Source organism: Nannizzia gypsea, genomic scaffold (genome assembly GCF_000150975.2).
Source record: "Nannizzia gypsea CBS 118893 supercont1.6 genomic scaffold, whole genome shotgun sequence".
NCBI classification, from domain to species: domain Eukaryota; kingdom Fungi; phylum Ascomycota; class Eurotiomycetes; order Onygenales; family Arthrodermataceae; genus Nannizzia; species Nannizzia gypsea.
This window is the reverse complement of record NW_003345196.1, coordinates 1,378,192-1,391,331: the sequence shown is the minus strand read 5'-3', so window position 1 is coordinate 1,391,331 and position 13,140 is coordinate 1,378,192. Positions and strand designations below refer to the sequence as shown.

Sequence of the window (13,140 nt, the reverse complement as noted above, 5' to 3'; positions counted from 1 at the left end):
AAGAGCAAGGAGGACATATGGTTACTCGCCCCTGAAGACTTTCCCTGTCACTGATTAAGACAAGAACCCCTCAGCTTACTGGACATCGTACCTCGGCTCGGGTGGCTAGTTATATAGAGCAGGCAACTCCTCCACCTCTTGATCGAATCAACACACTAGAAATTATACCCTGCCTGAGATTGTTACTGAGGTAAAGGCTCAATATCTGCTCTGAGAGAGTTGTTTCCTGCCACAGGATAGCCGATGTATCCAAGATTATAGTCGAAGCTACTTACGAAGGAAAGCTCCGTCCCATTTTACAAGAGTACACACACCCCCATATATATATATATATATATATACCATACCCCTAAGATAGATATACCAAGATGTCTTCATCCCTTCCGGAATCCTATGCGACACTACCAACTGAACACATCAAGCTCTCTCATGTCCCTGCTTCGTCCCCGGTCCCTACTCCAGTCTTACTGCTTACATTGAACCGGCCAGATAAGCTCAATGCCTATACAGAGCAAATGTCTAAAGAAATAGCCTCGGTATTCAAAATGGTTGATATTGACGACCGTGTGAGGGCTGTTGTAATGACAGGCTCAGGGAACAAGGCATTTTGCGCCGGTGCGGATTTAGATATTGGCTTCAAAGGGATGGGAACAGGGGGTGCTGCTGCTAGAGAAAAAGACCACAGAGACGGGTATGTATAAAAGTGCATCATATAACCAAATTATTGACTGTGGCTAATTTATAGGTGAAGTGGTGGTAGAATATCCCTGGCAATACATAACTGCCGAAAGCCAACCATAGCAGCTATTAACGGATCAGCTGTCGGTATCGGCATCACCATGGTGCTACCAGCAACAATCCGCGTGGCTACGGCAAAGGCAAAAATCGGCTTTGTATTTTCGCGTCGTGGAATTATCATGGAAGCTGTGTCTTCGTTCTTCCTACCAAGACTTATCGGCTACTCTCGTGCGCTCCACGTCACCACCACCGGTCTGGCATACCCGGCTGAACATCCTTTGCTGAAAGACTTATTCTCAGAGCTCCTCCCTACTCCGGAAGCTACTCTGGCTCGCGCTCTTGAGCTAGCCGATGATATTGCACGCAACACATCGACGATATCAACTTCACTGATGCGAGATCTCATGTACCGTGGTCCAGACAGCGCAGAGGCAACACATCTGCTTGACTCATCACTTATATACCCTCTTTTTGGTAACAGAGACAACGAAGAAGGCGTGAAAAGTTTCTTTGAAAAGAGAAGCCCGCAATTCAAAGGGTCGTTTAATAACCCGAAAGATGTTCCTGCCGCGTATCCCTGGTGGAACCAAGTTGATGTCTCCCCGCCGAAACTCAGCTCAAAATTGTGACAGATAGAGAAGCGTTCTTAACTTGTCTTCATCCACACAAGAGTATTTAGAGCAGATCTAGCGTGAATAATAGAATGATATTTTTGGCAGTGGCCACAAAATGCCTAACAACGGTGTATATTTTTAAGAAGAAATTAAATAGTAACACAAAGAGCAAATCCAAAAAGCCGGGGTGGGTCTATATACAGTCCATAAATCAGTCATATCCAGATCATAGACAAGCGTACGATTGAATTATCGTAGAGTAACCAACTCCTCCGCACTGGTAGGATGAATGGCTACACAAGAGTCGAAATCTTTCTTGGTGGCACCCATCTTCATTGCGACACCAAAGCCTTGCAACATCTCACCAACACCGAGGCCAAGAATATGCAAGCCAACGATCTTCTCTTCGGGTCCGGCACAGATAAGTTTCATCTCGGTCGGATTCTTCTCTTTCTCCTCAGCTGGGAAAACGCTGAAGAACATATCTGTGAATTTGGTGTGGTAGATCTTGAGGTTCTCTTTGCCATACTTTTCAATGGCCTCTGGCTCAGTAAGACCGGATGTTCCGACCTCAGGATGAGAAAAGACGACAGTCGGGATGTTTTCATATGAGAGCTTGGAGGACTTGAGCTCTGGAGGGCCAAAAAGGCGGTTTCCAAGTTGTCTGCCTGCAGCAATGGCGACTATTATAATAGTTAGTAAATGAAAGCAGTATAACAAGGCGGTAGGTGCATCTACATACCTGGAGTCAGCTCTGCCTGACCCGTTACATCGCCTAGGGCGTAAATTCCATCAACAGAAGTATTTTGGAACTCATCGACGATGATGTGGCCGCTGTCCTTTTGCTTGACGCCAATCTCCTTGAGACCCAGCTTTGAAACTGCTGGGGCACGACCAATAGCCCAAAGAAGCTCATTGACCTCCATTTCCGACCCGTCATCGAATGTGAGTTTGAGACGCTTTTCGGCGCCCTTTCCGGAGCTCAGCAGTTCAACCTTTTTCATTCCCGTATAGCCTCGGTGGAGGTGCATGCCGGTAGCCTCATAACGTTTCGTCATGGTCTGCTGAATCATGGGGTCAAATTTCCTCAAAAAGGTATCTCCACGGATGAACATGTGTGTCTCGACGCCAACAGTATTCATGACACCGGCCAATTCAACAGCAATATATCCGGCTCCAACCACTGCAATCTTGGGAGGCAGCTCTTCGATTTCGAAGAAACCGTCGCTGGTGATTCCATGCTCAGCACCGGGAATGTCTGGGATAATCGGATAGCCACCCACAGCAATCAGGATGTGAGGTGCGGTGACAGTTTTCTTTCCAGAACCATCCATCATATCAATCTCTATGACCTTGGGTTCGATGAACCTTGCAGTTCCCTTGACAAGATCGATTCCCTCACGGTTCCAGTTGCGCTCATAGATGCCGTTTAGCCGTTCAATGGTGGCATCTCGGGTGCGCTTGAAATAACCATAGTCATACTTGATGTTCTTGGGGACGTCATAGCCGTAGTGTTTGGCGTGTTCAAGGTGCTCGTTGATAGAGCCAAAGTTCCAGGTCATCTTCTTTGGTACACATCTGAATACACCATCAGCAAGCCAATTCTTCGTTGTCTTCTATAGGGTTAAGATATTTCATACCCAACATTGACACAGGTGCCTCCGGACCGTCCATTCTCAACAATCAGGGTCTTTGCCTTGTACCAGCCAGCGGCTCGTCTGGCACCACCGCTGCCACCGCTGCCACCTCCAATAACAATATAATCGTACTTCTCTACACCTTCCATATCAATTGGTGCCATTTTGTCCTGCGAAGAAGAAGAAGGAGGAGAAGCTGAAGATAGATGCCGGGCTATAGCTCCAAGGCGAGGTGTGGTCTGGGTCACTGCGGCCTTACTAGTCGCCAGCGTTCTGCCGCGAACTGGAAGAGAGGAGTATAAGCTGTTATGGGGCGCTTGTTGGATATGATACCGGCGGACAGAATATTGAGAAGTGGGCGAAACGGTAGCCGGCGGGATGAGGGAGTTTTTATGTGTAATGCAACGCCCGAGTCGAGACAGCAGCGTTGAAGCGGATGGCGGGGTTGGCAGGGAGGGCATGCCTTGTATGGCGGCGGGGGAGAGGCTAAGACGAGGACGAGTGGAAAGGAAAAAAGAAAAACGACCAGGATGGGCCTTGGGAGTCCCTGCGAGTTGTTTCTGGTCTTTGTTGTTTTCTTCTTCTCTTCCGCTGCTTCTTTTGCTCTGGCGGCTTTTCTTTCGCGGCGTTGCTTCTCTTGATTATTCAGCCGGCATTTTTTGGACGGGCCGAGGCTTGCTGAGTAAGCATAAATTACTAATTTACGGAATTAAAAATTTTCCGTGATTACGTCATATCCGACATTCAGCCGCTGACTCTTTCCAGGGCCTAAAGAGGAAACAAGAACGACACCATACGACAACATACTCAGGCCGTACAACTGTCAATTACTAACAATACCAGAAAGAATAGTTATCAAAGAGCAGTAGATAAGGGAAAGCCTATAGCGTTGCCTTAATACCCTAAGTTCCCCGGAGCTCTCGTCTGCAGAGAACACAGAGCAGTTATCATCCTGTACCTTCTTTGTTATGCTTCGTACTCCCTCATTTTCACCTTTAGCGATGTTATTAATCCTAGGCCAAAATAACACAACGGAATGCGCAATCTAGTTACAAGTATCATTCATGGCTATTCTCCCTTGAAGGTTCGGCCGACATTACGGCGAATTCGAGCCTGTCCCCATCCTTGGTCTACACTTTTCTCCCTTATTTAGCCATTTCCGCTGCGTTATTCTCTGCCACACTCATTTCTCTCCGTGGAAGAGATTGAAAAACATCCTGATATTCATGATGAACGCCAACCAGGAATTCGGGAGCTCTACAACATTCCAATCTACCGCATGCGCGACACGCCGCTCTGTTCGCTGTATCGACTTCTCGAGGATCTCCGTGCCTCCGACTTCATCATGTTGGGTTACGAGTGCACCTACTCCTTCTTCCACTGCGAACCTCGCTGGTCGTTGGTTTGCATCCCAGATCCTCGTGATGAGGATTCCATCCGGTATGCTATCCTTGCCAGCATGGTGGAAGCGCTGGTAGACGCGTTCAATTAGAGGCTAGAGCATAGGATTCGCCGGGCTAATACAACTGACAAATCCGAAGAGCGGAGTTTCAACTTCAAGAGGGAGGAGGCTCCGATCTGGACGTCAAGGGTTGGCGCTGTTGTAGAGCCTCTGGCTTTTCGTGAGATCGGCTCAGATTCACCCGACATGACGATGAAACAGCATTTCCTGAAGAGAAATATCAGAGTGCCGAATGGATATTTGTACACAGTATAATACCGAAGATGGACCGAAGATTTACGGGATGACTATTGGATAGTTCGAGTATTAGGCTGGTTTATCGACATGCTACACGCTGCATGTTAGTAGCATAGGACCCGCAGCTCGCAACAAAGTGATACGCCTAGGGTAGTAATAGCACCCAAGGCCATTCATATTAGGTTGGAATGTCGAATCGACTGAGAAATGAGGCTGACTGGGGTTTGATATCGGATAATGGCTAGTAAGAGAGTGTTGAGAGGCTGTCAATGATCTACAATATTTAGTTATAACTCGTATTCGTGCATAACATCCTAACTATATGCACTATCTCTCCTTACAAGCCTGTTTGCTGCCGTCCCATTTTCCATAAATACACGAAGAAGCAACTATTGGGGTATGGGGTATGGGGTACAGGCTCGTTATGATGCATCCCGTCCGCCTATTACTTGGGTTATCCTTACTGTCCTCCACAAGACATAGGATAAGCAACTCTGTATATTATGTCTGCCTCAAGTTTCAGAAGGGGTATCGCTAGAGAGAAGCGTCCACTTTGATTGGTGTATCTAGGAATCGCCTCTAGCTAACATACGTGGTCTGACGACCTTGAGCTGTGCTCTCTCAGACCTAAGCCAACATACGAGCCTAAGAAAGTACAAGAGGTTATATAGTATATCTTATAAAAGTAATTACCCTAATTATTAAGGAATTTTAAGTGTATCTCTATAGAATATCACCTAAATCTAAGAATATAGTATCATATAGATATAAAATAGATATAAGCTATAGTAAATATTAGGTAAACATAGATAAAGTTTAGATCTAATATTAAAGAGTGGTGGTTTTGAGGAGAGTAGGTGACCATCGTTATACTTCGACTGCCGGTTTTTTTTTTGGATTGGATGTCTCTCTTATTTCACCATCATGTCGAATAAAGTCATTCCTTCTGGAGAAGAAGAGTGGTATCGTGTTTACAAACCTGAACTTGACACGGCTGCTTTTGATCCGCTTGACCCAGAAAAGAGATACCACGAAGGTGTACTTGTCGAAACCAGTCCAGGTTCCGGGAAAGAAACCCTATTCCACGTTACGGGCGATATCATTGCAGCCAGTGGCATGCATTATGAGGAGCGAGCATTTGATCGAGAACAGGAATCAGCATACCTTCACAGCTTTGAACAAATCGGACGAGTTCTACAAGCAGACTTTCACTCAGGGAAAATAAGTGCTATTTTAAAGGAACTGCCACGGCCAACCAAGCAACAGGGTATTAATTTTTGGGAAGTTGATCCCACCACTGGGCGTCATGAGATTATTTGGACGAGACAGGATGGAGAACGGTACGGGCCTGACGAGCAACGACGTCCTATCTTCAAGTGTAACGAGTGGACGCGTCAATATGCAATTCCGGCCTTGCGGGAGGCAGGCATTTTGCTCGATTGCCTTTAGTTAGAGGGAGGAATTTGGGTGTTTATGTTTGGTATGGACCCTGGCTCAAACCGGTGCACGGAATGTTCAGAATCGTGCTAGCCACCTCCAGGCCGAAGCCATGCCAGCTATTAGACATTGGGAAGCTAGATATGCATGCATAATCATTAGGTACTCCAGCATATAAACATTCCATATTGACTCACCATCAGCGTTTAACTACCTCTCAACTCCCAACCCTTCATTTCATTTCTACCTTGCTTACCCAAAAAGTGTCCGGACAAGCACGAATTCAACCAGTTTCTAATTTTCTAGTAACAATCTTAAAAGGGTTAAGGCCTGGGTTGTACAAAGGCTTTGCACAGAGTCTAGGTCATATATTGAACCGTTGCCAATGGCACAAAACTGGCCGTTTTTCCGATAAGGGAAATAAAGAATAAAACTGCCATGAGGAAGCTTACAATCGCTTTGTCTCACCCTTTCGTATTCATCTGGCCATCCCAGCATCATTTTTAAGTTCTCGACTAGCAGTTTGGTAGCCAGGAATGAAAAGAGGTGGCACAGAGGTCAACATGAGTAGTTCAACTCTTATCTAACAGACTACGTGTATCCTATCATGCTAACAATCCGAGAGCAACCCACCCATGGGACTTGAAAACTTACCTATACGTCTTTCCTTTACGTAATCTAGATATATTTTCTAGTTATGTCAATCACAAATAGCCACTCCATCTTCAACAATAGCAGCTAAGTTTCTCTCCTTGTGCCAGATAAATAAGGCGGCAAAGAATGATTTTCCCGCGGAAAATACCTACCCGTTCACCTATAACATGACCTTTTCAGGTGTCTTGGCATCCCTTACGTAGGATCAATAAGTGAGGCGCTTTCAGCAGCTGCAAACGTGTCGAATATCTGATCTACATCAACGTCGGGCATTTATTCAAACAGGAAATCGAGCTTGGACTTACAAGCTTAAGTACAATGACGTCACAAGGCTGACGTTGCGAATCTTGGTGGGACAAGAAATTGGCTTCAACCGACGACATCTGATTGGCTCCATTGAAGCTGTTGAGAGGTAAGCGCCGAGGATCCACAAAAGCTTGTTTCTAATGACCCCACTTACACGCCCGTGCCGCCACCATTAAGAGGCTTTCACATGTCAAGTTCTCGGTCAGGGATTCTCGGGATCAGCGTATGTGGGCATTAATTGACCTACTATACTCCATATGTAAAATCCTACAAATCAACTGTTTGATATGTTGAGAGTACCTAATTACGCAATGCGAATAAAGTAAATAGATAAATTAATATTCCTACAAGCATGTGAACTGGTGATAGCAGATACCCTTGAATACAACAGGCCCCGTACCATGTCAGCTGGCTTGGGAGGATATGGGTGCCTGATTACTTTGATGCAAATAACAGTAGGAACCCAACAGAAGAGTGAAGGGGGGGCGGGGGGGCGTAACTACCGTATCAAGAGGATGGGAAGATAAGGAGAGAGGTAGTAGGGAGGAGGGATGGTCCTTGATTCATTGGTTTGGGATGTTGGTATTGATATACTATGTATGTAACTAATGGATATACGGGGTGTCTTTTATCTCCTTTTCTTTTTTCTTTGGTAGTCATGCTTTATAAATTGCTGGCCTCCTTCGATGTAGCTTTGATACATGGTGGCCAGCACCCGTATCCTCTCATATGCATTGCTGGCAGGGGGAGTGGGTAGAGATGGTGTGGAATAGGGGTAGAGATTTTATGATGTTATGTTATGTGGTGTGTGATATGTGATGAGCGCATGGCTCCAAGTTTGGATAAAGGTAGAGAAAAGAAGTCAAACTAGATGTTGTTTTTCGAGTAAAGGGCTTTTAGGCACAGCGTCCAGTGCGACGGCGTGCAAAGCGGGCCGTTCCTTGCCATTAACTTGGCCTGTTCTTCTTCGTTCAAGAGCATCCCGAACCCACGCGGCGACTTCTTCATCGTAGGTGTCTGTGTTATGATCGGGTGCATCAGGAACCTTGACTTCGGTGGGTTCTGCTGATCCTGTAGCTTCGACTGCTCCCGCTGCATCTGGTGCAGCGGTTGGGGGTTGCATGAGCTTTCTCACCCACACATGTCGAATGAGGTTTGCGTAAGTTGGTCTGGCAGCGGGGTTTTTCTGCAAGCAGCTTGCGACGAAGTCTTTTGCTTCGGGGGAAAAGCCTTCATCGGGTAGAGTTGGTGGGTCCCCATGCACAATTGCCTAACAGGTACATGTTAGCTATATAGATCCATTAAAAAAATAAAAAAAAAAAGAGAAACGGAAAGTTTAATAAAGTGACAAGACATACGTTGAGCTGACTGAAGATGTTGTTGTATGTTTCAGGCGGGTAAGGGTATCTGCCAATTGCGCATTCAACAATGGTCAAGCCCAAGCTCCAGATATCAGACTGAACGCTGTACGTGCCTCCACCGGCGTTACCAGGGTGTCCGCCACCGGCGATACGTTCGGGAGCCATGTAACTCTGGCAGCCAATGTTTGTCTTTGCAATGCTTGCAACAAGGTTTCCGCTGACACCGAAGTCGCAGATCTTGATCTGTCCACGCGTATTGACGAGGATGTTGGTTGGTTTCACGTCTCGATGGATGATGTTGTGTTCGTCCTTGAGACACTTGAGACCCATGACGGTAGACAGCGTGATTTTGCGTAAGATGTTTTCAGGCACGCCGCCCCCGTAGACTTTTTCCATGGATCCACCGTCCATGTACTCGACGCAGATGTAGACAGCACCTTCCTGGAAGAAGGCGCCGTAGAAATCGATGATGAAGGGTGAGACACAGCGGTGCAGGATGTCGAGTTCCATGATGATGGCAGTGAATTTCGCTTCGTCGAGCTCGAGCCGAATCTCCTTCATGGCCATGATGACGTTTGTAAGATCACCCTTGTCCTTTTTTATGTTTGAGTTTGTATCGGGAGAGTCAGAGGTATTATTATTGTTGTTGTTGTTGGTATTGGTATTGGTGTTGGCGTTGGCGTTGTGGTTGTTGTTGCTATCTGGCAGATTGCCTACTGCCATGGTCCCCTTCAAGCCGAGACCAGGCCGTCGTAGTTTAGGCCGACAGTGCCGTACTCTGTAGACAGTACCGTAGTTCCCCTTTCCCAGCTCGCTGAGAGACTCGACTTCGTCCAGGGATATGCTGAAACTCTGGCCCGAGGAGAAATCGATGCCTCCGCCATGGATGATGGCCTTGTTTTGGAAGTTGATAGTGCCAGCTTTTGTGTCGATGAGGTCCGAGTACTTGCTAAAAGCTGAGACGGGCGCATTCGACGACTGCGAGGAGCCGGTAGCCTTTGAAAGACCAGCTGAGCCCCCGTTGACACCACCACTACCAACACCACCGCCACCAGAGCTGGCGTTTTGTGCACCGGGAGCCGCACCGGGAGGCTGTCCGGTGACGTTTGACAGTTTCATGCCGCCTGCCATACCTCGCTTGGCAGCCAGGCCTCCTCCGCCCAGTTTGGGAGTAGGCGTACGCCCCATGGGAGCGGCCGCTGCACCGCCCTGAACTGCTGACGGCGGAGACCAGGGAGTTGTAGGCTGGGGGGAAGCTATGGGCAGGCCGGGCAGCCTGTCGTGGCTGTTGTTACCGTTGGCGGGAGCACCCTGGCGGGAGAGGGAGAAGGCCTTCATCTTCTCCTGGATATCCTGGGTGAGGCCACTGGACTGGCTTACGCGAGCCGGCAGGGGCCCAGGACGGCGGGCAGCGTTGACATGGCCAAGCGGAGTGGAGGAGGGCGTCATCATGCCGGACGTGGTTCGTAGGGAGGATGAAGTTGCCGGCATGACCGGCAGTCGAGGACGGCCTTCCGCGATGGCCGTCATGGCAGGAGCAGGAGAAGTAGCGGGTGCAGATGCAGATGTGGGTGTTGAGAATATGCCAGAGACTGTGGCTGCTGTGGCAGAGGCTGCGGTTGTGGTTGTGGTGGTTGTGGTGATGGCTGTGGCAGAGGCAGAGGCAGAGGCAGACGGTGTATCTGCAACAGCACCGTCGAGTCCCGGCATCCCGACACCTTCGCGCAACTGGTTGCTCTCGTCCATCTCTTGCTCCTTGTTCTTCTTTGTTTCCTTTTGTTCCCGTCGTCTCCTTATCTCGTGTTGTCTCCCTGGCTTCTGCTCCCGTATCTCACGTAGGGGGAGGGGAGGAGGGGAGGAGGAGGAGGCGGCCGCAACAGCACACGCTTAACGGTCCATGAGACGCCGGCGGAGGATGCAGAGGACAGAGTCAGCGTAGAGTCGACAGTCGAGGGACACGCATCAGCCAGGTCAATCTTCTTCTTCTTCTGCTGCTGCTGCTTTCTTTCTTTTTGTACCGGTGTGGCTTGTTTGCGGCGGGATGAGTGGGATGGAAGTTCAGGATGTTTTTTTTTTTGGCTGGTCAAGGTCAGGGTCAGGGTTAAGGGCAAGCAGCGTCGGTAGAAGCCCTCTGGCTATCTGTCTAACCAGTCGAGGTTGAAGTCGAGGTTGAGGCCATGCATCAGACACAATATATAAGTGTCGAGCCAACCGTCGGGCCTTTTACTTTAACTGTGGAAAAAGCGAAAGGGGGAAAAAAAGCCCAAACCCGCCGGATCATCTTTTCCTCGCAGCCGAAAGAGGCCAGCGTTTTCTTAACTCGCTGCCCAAGTGCTAAGTTACATTGTAATAGTCACGCATCTACTGGCTTCGCGTTCTACGTTGCCACCAAGGGACCGAGGGATAGCACATAGTTAAGAGCCCTATCAGCCCTGCAACGCCGGGACCTGATTTGCTGGGGGCGAGCTACCTTTGTCGAGAACCTGGCAATAGCCTAACTATGGGGAATGTGTAGATGGAGTTCCGGCAACGATGCTGGCAGCGCGCAGGGAACGGGGATGTCTCTATACGGAGCATTTAGCATGTGGCAGCCAGCATGTAAGTGTCTGGCATATGTGTCTAGTGTCGAGATAGGCAGGTACATGTAGTTAAAGGTTGGTCTACCAAGTCTGGGGAAGAGAGTGAAACGCCTCTTTCAACGGTGGTGGAGATATAGATAGGACTTTGACCGCCGGGACGGAGTAGTTAGTTACATAGTTATGCGTGCAGTGAAGCTGGCTGGATAGAAAGCCACGCGGCGTTGAGCCACAGCGTCTTCGTATTTTATGCGGATCTGGCAGATAAGTAGGCGAGCAAACAGGTAATCAGAATGTTGCTGCCTGAGGGAGGGAAGGGAAGGGGGCCCAGGCTGTCCCAAGGGGCTTGAATGTACTGCTTCTGTTGGCTGGAGACGATGCCGGCTGTAGGGATAGGGCTGGCATGCCGTCTCACACAGTGTCAATCTCTGACTTCTCTCTCCCCGGTCTCTTGACTCTTGACTCTTGACTCTTTAACTCTGGTCTCTTGAATCTTGAATCTTGGACGGTGGCGAGTGGCGTTCGTTGTGTTAGTTACAGAGTCGGCTTGACTTTGGCAGCCGCAGGGAGCTGCAGATGGCAGTTGACGGGGATGCAGATGCAGATGCAGATGGAGCTGGAGACGGAGACGGATCGAGGACAGGCGAAGGCCGATGATGGAGCAGGAGGAGGAGGAGAAAGACGGTGTCTTCCTCGTCTTCCTTCTCTTCCTCCTCAACGTCTCTCATCGTCTTCGTCTTCATCTTCTGTGTCGCTCGTTGGTTTCAATTTTTCACTCTCCCGGACGAGCCAAGGTCTGGGCACAATCGCGAGCCACAGGCATGATGTTCTCGCCCACTGTGATTGGCGGGCAGCCACCATAGCTCCCATGCACCCTGATTGCCGCGCAGACCAAGAAGCAACCAGCGAACAGCGGCTTGTCGATTTATTCTGATCTCGACTGGATTCATGGGAACTAGCAGTCCTCGTCGGGGCTCTTTGGTCTTATTTTGAGCTTTTATCACTCACTATTCTTGTCACTGTCTTCTTCTTCTTCTTCTCTCCTTCTTCTTCTGCATAGTTTCTCTCTGGCCGGTGGCATCTACATCATCGCCATCACCATCGTCATCGCCATCGACAGACAGCCGGAGAGAGCAGAGAACAAGAGAACAAGAGAACGAGAACAAGAGAGACGAAGACCAGCCGCAATGCTATCGCCGCAGTCGTTCGAGCGAGCAAACGCCATGTCGATGCTGGCAGACAGCTCGTCCGGCGGCGGCCCTCACCCGTCCATCCCCCATCTCGCCCTGCTCGTCTTCGAAGCCGTCCTCGAGGTCGTCTGCGTCTCGCTGCCCGGTTACATCATCGCTCGCATGGGCATGTTCGACGCCGAGTCCCAGAAGTTTGTCGCCAACCTGAACGTCATGCTGTTTACGCCCTGCCTGATCTTCACCAAGCTCGCCTCCCAGTTGACCGCCGGCAAGCTCGCTGATCTAGCCGTCATCCCGGTGCTCTTCACCCTCCAGACGCTGGTCTCCTATACTTCGGCGATGATAGTGTCCAGATGTTTTGGTTTCAGGAAGAGACAGGCCAACTTCGTCAAGGCCATGGGAGTAAGTCTTTTGGAAGAAGGAGGACGGACACTTGCTGTGGCTGGCTGAAGCGAGCAGAGAAGAGTAAAAAGAGCGAGAATACTAACAAACGCAGGTCTTTGGCAATTCGAACTCCCTTCCGATATCTCTGGTCATCTCCCTATCGAAGACGCTGTCCGGCCTGCACTGGGACAAGATCCCAAACGACAACGACAACGAAGTCGCCGCCAGAGGAATCCTCTACCTGCTCATCTTCCAGCAGCTGGGCCAGGCCGTCCGCTGGAGCTGGGGATACCACGTCCTCCTCGCTCCTCGGGAAGCCTACCTGCGTGACGAGGAGGAAGCGCCCATCAATGCGGCAGACAGATACCGGGATGACCCCGAAGACGGCGGCGACGATAGTAGTAGCGTAGGCAGATATCTCGATGAACCAGAGGACCTGGCTCGCACCGCAGTCAACAGCGGACAGACCACTCCTCGATCGACACGTTCGGAAGACGACTCCTCGCCCTTTGAATCCGGCTCGCAGACGCCCGTATACGAACGA

General features: G+C 49.4%; 6 protein-coding genes across 6 annotated transcripts in view; 3 read left to right on the top strand and 3 right to left on the bottom strand.

The window, feature by feature from the left end:
* Positions 1–368: 368 nt before the first annotated feature.
* Positions 369–1,367, top strand: MGYG_07129 (enoyl-CoA hydratase; the record flags this gene model as incomplete). The annotated part of the gene is made up of 2 exons (XM_003171082.1): positions 369–691; positions 752–1,367. 2 exons carry the CDS (start codon positions 369–371, stop codon positions 1,365–1,367), a joined length of 939 nt encoding a protein of 312 aa, XP_003171130.1.
* A 234-nt stretch (positions 1,368–1,601) lies between these two features.
* MGYG_07128 (glutathione-disulfide reductase) lies at positions 1,602–3,153 on the bottom strand (the record flags this gene model as incomplete). The annotated part of the gene is made up of 3 exons (XM_003171081.1): positions 1,602–2,035; positions 2,095–2,930; positions 2,993–3,153. 3 exons carry the CDS (start codon positions 3,151–3,153, stop codon positions 1,602–1,604), a joined length of 1,431 nt encoding a protein of 476 aa, XP_003171129.1.
* Positions 3,154–4,172: 1,019 nt separating this feature from the next.
* Positions 4,173–4,639, bottom strand: MGYG_07127 (hypothetical protein; the record flags this gene model as incomplete). The annotated part of the gene is made up of 2 exons (XM_003171080.1): positions 4,173–4,460; positions 4,514–4,639. The coding sequence occupies 2 exons, from the start codon at positions 4,637–4,639 to the stop codon at positions 4,173–4,175; spliced, it is 414 nt and encodes a 137-aa protein (XP_003171128.1).
* Positions 4,640–5,612: 973 nt separating this feature from the next.
* On the top strand, positions 5,613–6,137 carry MGYG_07126 (hypothetical protein; the record flags this gene model as incomplete). Its single annotated transcript, XM_003171079.1, has 1 exon — positions 5,613–6,137. The coding sequence occupies one exon, from the start codon at positions 5,613–5,615 to the stop codon at positions 6,135–6,137; it is 525 nt and encodes a 174-aa protein (XP_003171127.1).
* Positions 6,138–7,947: 1,810 nt separating this feature from the next.
* On the bottom strand, positions 7,948–10,192 carry MGYG_07125 (STE/STE7 protein kinase; the record flags this gene model as incomplete). The annotated part of the gene is made up of 2 exons (XM_003171078.1): positions 7,948–8,355; positions 8,444–10,192. 2 exons carry the CDS (start codon positions 10,190–10,192, stop codon positions 7,948–7,950), a joined length of 2,157 nt encoding a protein of 718 aa, XP_003171126.1.
* Positions 10,193–11,678: 1,486 nt separating this feature from the next.
* The window catches only part of MGYG_07124 (auxin Efflux Carrier superfamily protein), a gene marked incomplete at both ends in the record, with an annotated part of 2,347 nt that continues 885 nt past the window's right edge, over positions 11,679–13,140 (top strand). Inside the window, 3 exons of the mRNA XM_003171077.1 lie at positions 11,679–11,779; positions 12,083–12,614; positions 12,709–13,128. Coding sequence (XP_003171125.1) covers positions 11,679–11,779; positions 12,083–12,614; positions 12,709–13,128 — 1,053 coding nt within the window. The remainder of the gene's footprint in view (positions 11,780–12,082; positions 12,615–12,708; positions 13,129–13,140) is intronic.